At 36.5% G+C, this 10,090-nt stretch overlaps 1 protein-coding gene across 1 annotated transcript; it reads right to left on the bottom strand.

Moving 5' to 3' along the window:
- Nucleotides 1-1,445: 1,445 nt before the first annotated feature.
- Nucleotides 1,446-8,500, bottom strand: LOC104088880 (uncharacterized). The gene is made up of 11 exons (XM_009593628.4): nucleotides 8,082-8,500; nucleotides 7,438-7,525; nucleotides 5,898-6,191; nucleotides 5,415-5,573; nucleotides 4,085-4,225; nucleotides 3,918-3,974; nucleotides 3,405-3,543; nucleotides 2,649-2,753; nucleotides 2,378-2,568; nucleotides 2,038-2,079; nucleotides 1,446-1,956 (listed from the first exon to the last, which is right to left on the bottom strand). The coding sequence occupies exons 1-11, from the start codon at nucleotides 8,201-8,203 to the stop codon at nucleotides 1,792-1,794; spliced, it is 1,503 nt and encodes a 500-aa protein (XP_009591923.1). The 5' UTR covers nucleotides 8,204-8,500; the 3' UTR covers nucleotides 1,446-1,791.
- Between the last annotated feature and the right edge of the window lie 1,590 nt (nucleotides 8,501-10,090).

The raw sequence follows: 10,090 nt of genomic DNA, 5'->3' as shown, positions 1-10,090 counted from the left end.
TAAGTACCCTTGTGACCCACATTGTATCCGGAATGCAGCTCAAATTTTTACCGGAGGCAGCTCTCATTCCCTCTTATTAATAATAGGAATGTTTAAAATGTTGAGATTCTCTTTTAATGATGACAAGTGTAGATAAAAAGATATTACATGTGTATAGCATGCTATAAGATTCCATGTTGTTATTAATTTCAATGTCTAATTTGGAAGTTCAATAATCAAAAAGAAAAATAGTGTCAAATAGATAGTTTCAAAAATGAAGCCACACCAAACATACACAGCAATTGCCTTTTACCAGCTTTTAATGCAGCTCTATGGTGAGTCACGGATCAGTTTTCAGATCAATTGTGTATCTAAAACTTTCCATATTAGGGAGTCCGGAACTAAAATGTTACTATAAATTTTGACTCAAGAGACAAAAATAGGTGGAAAAAAATATTGACCATATTATGTATAACACATCTAAACATGCGCTACACCTTAACGGCCAGTTACCCCGTTAAAGTATAGCGCATGTAATATATGCGCTATACTCTGTATGTGCAGCCATAATAATTGACTGCATAGCGCATCAATTATATGCGCTATGTACAAAGATCTTCTATTTTCCTGTACTGTAATAAAAATGACATAAGTTTGAGTCTAAAAGCAACGAGCGAAACCAAATGACGATGGTGTACACGGCTGATAATCTCAACTTCTGCTCTGAACTCACGTCCCCCTTGTCCACTCCCACTTTTCAGCTGTTTGACAGCGACTTCCCTTCCATCACTAAGAACACCTTTGTAAACACATCCAAACCCACCTTCACCCAAAATACTATCAGAGGAGAAACCATTTGTTGCCTCAGCTAATTCTTCATAAGTGAACCATAAGTGGGTATTTAAAGGAAAAGAAAGATACTTGGAATTTGAAGATGAAGAAAAAAATTTTGAAGGTGGGGGTTGGGGGTATGTTTATACATAGCGCATATAATTGATGCGCTATGCAGTCAATTATTATGGCTGCAAATACTGAGTATAGCGCATATATTACATGCGCTATATCTTAACGGGGTAACTGGCCGTTAAGGTATAGCGCATATTTTAGATGCGTTATACATAATATGGTCCTCAACACTTTTTTCCACCTATTTTTGTCTCTTGAGTCAAAATTTACAATATTTTGGTTCCGGACTCCATATTAGGACTTCAGCAATGTGGGGTTGATAGCAATTAGGAGACACCATCAATACTGACTCAGGAAAAAGGAAGATTACCTTTTGGCTGAAGTGCCCTTGCTAAAGGGTCTAAACTGATGGTAATATTGCTTCCTTAGGAGAATAATCATGGGGTTGATGATTTCTAGTGGCTCATAAGCTCAAAGTACAAATTAAATGGGTTAATATTACGTAGCAAAGATTCAAACTTTACTGACAAAAGATTGAAAAAATAGCTTAACGACCTAGCTAGCCCGAATGTCTTTTTACTTGTTAAGGCAGTTGGAAACACTGTTTTTGTTCTATACATCCACAAAGTAATTCAATCTTCGGAGGGTAAGGGAAATCAAAGGACCTAGATGAATGGAGCATTACATTTTTGGATGTGAAAACTACAACTATAAACTATGTAATTGAATACATTCTATATAGGCTACCCTATGGTTAGACCAGTCAGCAAAAAACTTGATTATACAAGACAGTTACCTTGGAAATTGTACCACACCAAGACACATGCTGGCCACTGCTTGAATCAGCTTATAAAATACACAGAACAAAGTTCCCCAATGCTTGAAATTGAGGCGTAATAATTGTTGTTATAGCTCCACGTTCTGAGCGGGTGTAACAGCATTTCTCAGGGAGAAAAACCAACTAAACATTTGTGATAACTTGCTGGGGGCAGAATTCTTCTCTTTTTGTTCCAAGTTTACGTTGCAAAGCGCGTTGTAGTCATGTTTCAAGTGAGGAGCAACAATTCTTTCCTGGAGGAACGCATTGTAACGAGTAAGAGATGGCCAATGTCACAGTAAATTGAATCCTCTAGTGAAATGTAGAAGTTGTACCTTAAATACTTCAAATGGGCAAGAATCTGAGCCATTGCAACCCTATGAGCAAAGAGAAATCGAAGCATCAAAAGCTTAGAACAGATGAAAAGGGGAACATTTCAAAGAGGTGAACAAATAATATTATGAGAATTTGAGAATATAGCTTTTGAAACCTCCAACAGAATGAATTTGAGTCACTTGTGGCACAAGTTGGAAGACTAGGCATCACAGCCAGTGAAACCTTTTTCAGCAGATGAAAATGAGAAGTAAAGGGAAATACTTGAAGGCCGGCTGATCTAGATCGCAAGACAAAGACCATGGATGTTCATGTTCACAAGAATGTGATCAGAAAACTTACTGGAATAGGAATCGGACGTTCATTGTGCAGCACTTTCACAAAGTACTTGCTTGAGTTATTTGACACGCAGCTGTAAAGGACAAGCATGTTATTTCCAGCAAAAGGTGTCACTATACTTCCCCGCCAGTTTCTCTTTGTAGGAGGCTTACGAGGGGATTGCAACGTCTCCTCTCTTTGTATTAGTTCAAATTCTGCAACATTCAGTGTATAAAATTGATTAAGAAACCGGAGGCAGTAGAAGCCTAAAACAATCCTATTGATAAGCACTCACCAGATTCTTCAAGAAAGAGCCCAAGCAAGCATGAAAACGGAAGTAGAGTTTCTGCATGAGCAAAACGTAGTCTTGCCTTTTCATAGCTCCCGGAAGCATATCCTTCTAAAGGAGGAGAATGCACATAAAACGAAGAACACCAGATATCAAATTTCCATCATTTAAAGGATTAGCTTCCATAGAAGATATGTACAGGCAAAAAGATTTCTAGAGAGATGAATGCGAGCAATAAAGGAAGGTACTAGTTACTAACAAATAACAATACCAAGTAATTGGTATAATTAAACAAAATAGTAATTGGTATAATAAAGGCTCCACTTTCTAGCCTTATCCAACTATCCTCTAGTCAGTAGTTGAAGGGATAGCAGAATAACACAGGCAATAGAGTCATGGAATAAGAACAGAATCGGTAAAGTTAACAGGTTATATTGGAAATATAACATATAATGAAGTTGACTTGGCCTTTCTTTAATAAGGAGAGAAATCCATGGCCTCCTTTTAATAAGGAGAGATATAATCTCCCATCCTATATCTAGCGACTCTTGTAGATTAAGTGCACAAGTTTTAGGGGGTTGGCTTCACTTTTTTCTCAATTCTCTCTTCCTCTAAAATCTTGTTGCACGGGAAGGTAAGAGAAATAAGCTGTCAATACACACTTAAGCTGTCAATACACTAAAGCAAACACCATCCAACCAAACACAACCCCCCCCCCCCCCGGAAAAAGACAACAAGATAATGCTAATTCAATTACGTTACCTTCTTTAGCCTTGATTGCCTGTTCCATGGATTGAATTACATCCTCAAGTAGCGGGACTCCCATTCGGTAATTTAGTGAATTACCATAGCCCTTCAGTATGAACGACTCCAAATCATCGGCCCATTCCAACAAAGAAACCTAAAAAAAGATACTTGTCATAAAGGATGGACGGAAACAACAAGGCTTCAACTTCCTATCCCAATGAAGAGCTGGAGATTGATGGACGGAAACAACAAGGCTTCAACTTCCTATCCCAATGAAGAGCTGGAGATACAATGTATAATAGAGAAATCTATTTATAACAAGGGCCACCTACCTTTTAATCAAACATCAATCGAGTTAGCCTAATCACTCTTAAGGTCCCGACTTCCCCAGTTAGGAGAGCTCCTTACAACACACAAAGCAGAACTAAAACTAGCAAAATCTAGGAACCTACAAATGTCTCCTCCCTTTCTCTGCTGTTTATTAAGTCCAAGAGGAACCATGGAAAAAGAGGATTCACTTAAAAGTACCTCAGATGGCCTGAATAGACTACAAGCTTGATTGGTGATGTTCAACAGGGAAGCTTCCTGTAGGAGTTGCCAATTAGAGACAAGTAACTATTCTCGGATCAAAACAAATAAAAAAGAAAAGGCAAAAGGTTTAGCACCATTGGAACACTAATAATTGCAATACTAACCTGTTTGCAGAGAAACCATAAGGAAGATACATCCTGTTTAGTAAAATTAAGCCCGTATTGCCTCACTAGTGCTTGAGTAATTTCATCTAATATAGGTTCTTTGAGCTTCTCTACAGTTGGCTTCTGACTTTTCCTAAAATCCTGCCACCAAAAAGAAATGTCATGTACATCAAACATTAGTGTGTCACATATGTCAGAAAGGAACCAAATCAGCAGTAATACAAGTAGGTGCAGGAAAAGCAGAAAATGCAGGGAGGGGAAGATAGGATACTGGAGGTGCAATTCAAGAAAATAGTGAATAATCAAGGCCTTTGATACTAAATACATCGTTGAATAGCTGAAATAGGATTTTGACACCTAAGTCATAAATATTCCCCAAGGAATTCCCTTTTTTTTTTTTTTGGTTCTGTTTCAATTTTTAAACTGGTAAAATGCCCCAAGGACTTGGCACTTTTTCTATTAACACAGACAAGATTGCACTTTATTCTAGGCAAGTATCACCTAGTGACTGCTAGAGATAAACCTTTTAACTTCTTTATATCACTTCTGATAACTAGCAACTCAAAATCTGGATAAGGGTCTTCTTGGATTTACAGTATGAGGAAAAGAAAATGTTTCCCATGATTCTTCATTTCTACTCCTTCCAACCCATTTCTGTTGCCTCACTTAACTAGAGAAGAGATCCTACTAGAGTTAGTTAGGAGATATATTCAGAATAAGGTTTAGTAGGGAGTATGTTCAAAATAAAGATTGGATGAGAGGAAGTGAGGTATTTTGTTGAAAAATGCATGTCTGATCAAAGTTAAGATTATAAAGAGATGGGAACCTTGTCAGTTAAGGAAAGAGGTCAAGTCAATTGAGAAAATTGACTACCAGTTTCTACAAGCAAACCGTTTCTAGTGCTGAAATTCCAATAATGCCACTAGGCATAGCAAAGTAAAAAGGAACCTAAATTCTCTTGGGCTATGTCAGCTCTCTATGTGCATGTTTACATTAATTGCATTAATCTAAAGTATAGATGCTTAGTACTTGGATTACTAGTAATAATAAAAGTTATAATAGCCAGTGAACAACGACTTGGAATTCAAACAGACTGATCATGGAAGCAGTTATGGGCCTTTGATAGTCAGGTTCTAACAGTTCTGAAAATGGAAACTGGAATATGTTGTATTGGGAGATGTTCAATGCACTAGTTTCCAAGTCTGCTGTACTCACAATTATAAAATCAAGTCCCAACCAACAAGAAAACCTCACAAGAATTACCTAACTGCAAATTGAATTTGAAGTTACCTACATAAAGACAGTCATCAAACAGACTTTCCAAGAATACCTTGTAGCTTTGACAACAATCATGAAATCTCAGAACTATATCACTTGCACGGCTTTCACTGGTAACAGCAAAAGCTCGATGAGCCCCGGTTCCAAGCTTCCCTTTTCCACTAAACAGCCCCATGCCGAATGCCACAGCGCTAGCTGATGCCCGAGGAACCTATAAACATCTCCATGACAGTCAAAAGTTATTGCTACGCATTAGCTAGCAAGAAGTTGGGACAGAATCAGAAAACTGCCAGTTATAAGGAAGAGGGGAATGCTAACAAGTTCTATAATCTTGCAAATCAAAAAGAATCTTAAAGCAGCAGAATCCTTTGATGAAGAAATGAAAATGCGCTTTGGTGGGTAAAGGAAGAACTTGTGCAATTTTCAAAACTTTGTGAGGCATTGCGTAATAAAACCACTCTAACATTAAGTGTGTTGATCTTAAAGTGATGATTACTTGGCAGAATTTAGAAAGCAAATAACTGATCTGTCAAACCTGGGTAGCCTTGATTGAATATATATCAGGGTGGTATTCTTCACTAAACAGGTCTGGAAACTGTTCTCGGACTCTGATACCAAGATGATATAACTCGTCTTCGCCTTCATGGATCAACTCTCCACCCGTACGCTTTCCCTTCCAAGGAGAGCTCCATCCCATTAACCAAGCAGGAATGTTATCCGAAGACTGCTTCTGTTCCTTAGCATCACGTACAAGGACTTCCAGTCGAGCAGACAAGGCTTCAAACTCCCTTATCCTCTTCTTGGTAGGAGCACGAGTGCCATGCCGTGCCTACCAAATAAGAAGTCACCCATTAAGATAAGTCAATTTAGAACTATCTCTTATGAGCATAGCATTACTTGAGAGAAACCATCAGATATTTCCTTTTATATCAAGTATAATTTATACAAGAGAACCCCAATATTCACATTTGTGCAAGTTTTACGAGCAAATAAAGTCTATGCATTTTCTACTAAACGTTTAAAAGGGACAATGGAAGGAAGATTAAGAGAAAAGTAGTAACTGACATGGATGAAAAGAAGCTTGAACCCATATTTAATATGAAACGGAAGGGCAGGACAAGATACAGGAGACAAAAAGTGGAGGATAATCCTGTTCAAACTTCTGAGTAGTCGAAGAGATTAGTAACTACTGCAAATAAGTGAGATTAATCTTCAGCTAGACTCCTTTGGTGAATTAGATGACTTTACTAGCAACCTAGATTTACGGGATACCTTCTGCAACTTTCTTTCAGTATTATACACTTAGCATCTACAGAATAAGACTTTTCTGATTTTGTCACCCCCTAGAGGGTGGCCTAGTGGTGAAAGAGCTGGAGTAACTATCTTAGGAACTACGTTTTGCATTCTAGCCAAAGAAATATAAGGTGAATTCTTCCATCTGTCTAAATCTTGGTTGGTAGAGTTACCTAATACCTTTGGTAGAGTTACCTAATACCTATGCTGATGGATATTTATTTTCCAGCATTTTGTTGGCCCACTTCAATATACATTACTTTATCAAAAGTACCTATGCTGATGAAAGTTAACAGGTACCTCGTGGATTAGTCAAAGAGCGCGTAAGGCCGCGAGCTAGCGCAAACACCACCATTACAAAAAAATAGATAAATAAATAAACAAAAGATTTCTCCAATTTGGCGCAGATAGACTCCCAAAGGCAGCCTAAACTTCAGGATTGGTCTACAGACTTAAGTCAGGAAAATATCAAAATATGTTCAAGGCCTAGAATGTAAAGAGAAGGTGATATAATATTGATGCACCCCATGTGCACACGTCCACAATTTCCATGCTGTTATGGTGCTTTCAGAGGAATAATAAGGACAATACTATTGAACACACAGCTTCCCAATTCAGCATAGGTAATAATAAGCTTCCATGTAATTACAGAAAAACACAAGTAAATGCAATATCAGTCTGTAATTACAGAAAATACAACTACAACTTGAATTTCTAAAGCAATTTGCATTGGCACCACAAGAAGAAATGTTCACCAGTAGAAACACCTAACAAAGACTCACCACAAGATTCAAATGAATAGGAGTACATTGATCTGTAATTTGGGAAGGTACAAAGGAATTGTCAGATATATCCTTCACAACACCATATCTGCACACGAAACAAATAACCAAGTAAATCAATAGTGTAATTCATATATTTTTTTCTTTCAAATTCTCTTTGCACTTATGTTACACAATTGAGTCACCCAAAAAGATAATTGCAGAGGGTAACTCTCTGTATTACATAAGTGACATGCTATAACAAGTCAAATTAATTAAACAGTGTACAAAATTCCTACACTGACTATATTAACTTAAATCCTTTTCAAAATATAAATATTTATATTAGTCCACACTCATACTACAGTTGCACTCTGCAACTCCACTGACTTCTAGATTTTACATTCGCATAGCTCAAACAGTATAAAAATTTATATGTGATTATCTAATAAGTAATTTGATTGTGTAAATATCTTTTACATAGAACTACCAATATGAAGGGAAAATAATTTATTTAGAATATCAAATCCTAAATAATTTTGATTTCATACTCCAACTATGAATTAGTTTTACAACAGAACTTAAACTCAAATTAAAACTTGCTGCATATATCGGAATGCACATCTCTTTAACAGTGTCAAATTGAGAGAGAGAAAGAGAGAGACCTGGAAACAGTAGATAGATGTTGACGAACATCAAAGGATTCATCAGCGCTTATGTGTATCACAATCGCGAGTAGAACTTGAAGCAGTAGTAGCTGAGCAACATTCATGGAGTTCTTCAACATTTATTTCTCTTTCTTCGTGATTTGATTCCCCCTCAGATTTTAGAAACTATTGCGTTTATTTACAGAGACAATACTTTCTTCGAGAAGAAGCCAAAGTGGGTTACTTAGCGTCTGGCCCTAGCTCTGTTGCACATAAGTTTTCAAAATGTGTTTCACTTTTCTTCTTTTTTTTAAATATGAAATGCGAGCATCAGTTTTAAAAATTATCAAAAATACTCAATAACTCTGAAAAAAATTTATACATAGCAAATTACTTTCAAATTTTATCTTTGCCCGTGCATTACCATAAATTGGCACAACAACTTTGATGAAGACTTTCTTCTATTTATAGATAATGGCAAAGACGCATGAGTTTAACGAGATAAAAGTGGGTAGATATGGATTAGTTGGGTCATAATAACAGAAAGTGAGCATTTTTTTTATAAAATACAAAAGTTTGGGATAATTTTTAAATTTTTTTTAAAACCAAACGGTAATATTTTGAGCCAAAAACATCTCTTGAGCTGATTTTAGGATTTAAAAATTTGTCAAAATATGAATAAACAAACAGTTAATTAACAAAAAATATTTAGAAAAAATATGACAAAATCTATGACCAAACGGGTATTAATACCCCTAACTTTATTAGAAGCCGCTTGGGATTTTATAGATGCTAAAGGTCAACTCTAACTGGCCGTTAAATCTATAGATGGACGGAGCAACGGCGAACTTTAGGTGTGTGGGTAACTTGTGGGGTCCACTAATGATACAATTGGGCTTGTTTTGACGACACACGTGGCAATAGTCAAAGACGTTATGCCACGTGGAAGTAAGCTAAATCGTTACGTTGGAAAGTTAGGTGAAAGATTCAATTCAGTCATAGATTTTTCTGTCACTATCTTTACCTTTTTTTTCATGTAGTAGATCTATTACTTTTTTTTCATTTTTTTTATCCTAACTTTTTAAATTAAAGTAAAGTAGCACATGCGATTTGAAGAAAGACGAGAAAAACTAGCACATGCGATGTATTTTTAAGTAACAAGTTGTTACTTAAAAGCTACTTGGAAAACCTTACAGCTACAAGTCCGGTAAGAGTAAAGAAAATGTTGAAACTAATAAAAGAGATTTTTTATAGAATTAAGATGTGATTTAATTAGCCAAGTTCGTACTACTAGAAGATGTGGTTTAATTATCCACGGATTACTTAAAATCACTATTTCACAGCTAGAATCTGATTACCAGATTTCTTACCCCTAGAAAACAACCGTGATAGTTCAATATAATTTCATAAATTGAATGTCATGTATTCGGAAACAACCTCTTTATCCCCTCGGATAGGGGTAAGGTCTGCATACACACTACCCTCCCCAGACCCCACTAGTGAAATTTCATTGGGTCGTTGTTGTTGTTGAATGTCATGTATTGCGAATACATATACATCCATAAATAAAAAGATAAAACCAATACTATCAAAATGCGACATGCGAGGGGAAAACTGTTCAAGGCATCTGAAATTAAAATACAATCTTTCGTACAATTATGACAAGTGCATATCCATTGAGGATTGAGCTACACATCCACGTTGGAGACAATAGAAAACTTAGATGGAAATTTTTTTTGAAAGAAAAATTTAAGAGAAGCCATGAACTGGCTGATATATATATATATCTGTCCAACGAAACTGGAGATGTCATATTATAAGAAGCCAGGAACTGGCTGATAGCAAAGTTGGGAATCCGAATTTCAAACACAAATCTCCACAGTGACAAACACATAACAAGAGATCATCACTAGTTCGTTATCCCCGGGCTGGCACTTAGCCTACTTTCATCACCAGAAATGAGTTTTGGACTCCTTTCTGCAATAATTTGCAGAAATACAGAAACCAACACTGGAAACAAAGCGACC

This window comes from Nicotiana tomentosiformis, chromosome 5 (genome assembly GCF_000390325.3).
Source record: "Nicotiana tomentosiformis chromosome 5, ASM39032v3, whole genome shotgun sequence".
In the NCBI taxonomy this organism is placed as follows: Eukaryota; Viridiplantae; Streptophyta; class Magnoliopsida; order Solanales; family Solanaceae; genus Nicotiana; species Nicotiana tomentosiformis.
This window is presented reverse-complemented; position numbering and strand designations above follow the sequence as displayed.

Coding starts and splice junctions, on each gene's coding strand:
- LOC104088880 (XM_009593628.4), bottom strand. CDS start 8,203: ATGTTGAAGAACTCCATGAATGTTGCTCAGCTACTACTGCTTCAAGTT. Junction 2,080..2,377: donor AACGTCCGATTCCTATTCCA/GTAAGTTTTCTG, acceptor CTTTGCTCATAG/GGTTGCAATGGCTCAGATTC. Junction 1,957..2,037: donor GCCCATTTGAAGTATTTAAG/GTACAACTTCTA, acceptor GCGTTCCTCCAG/GAAAGAATTGTTGCTCCTCA.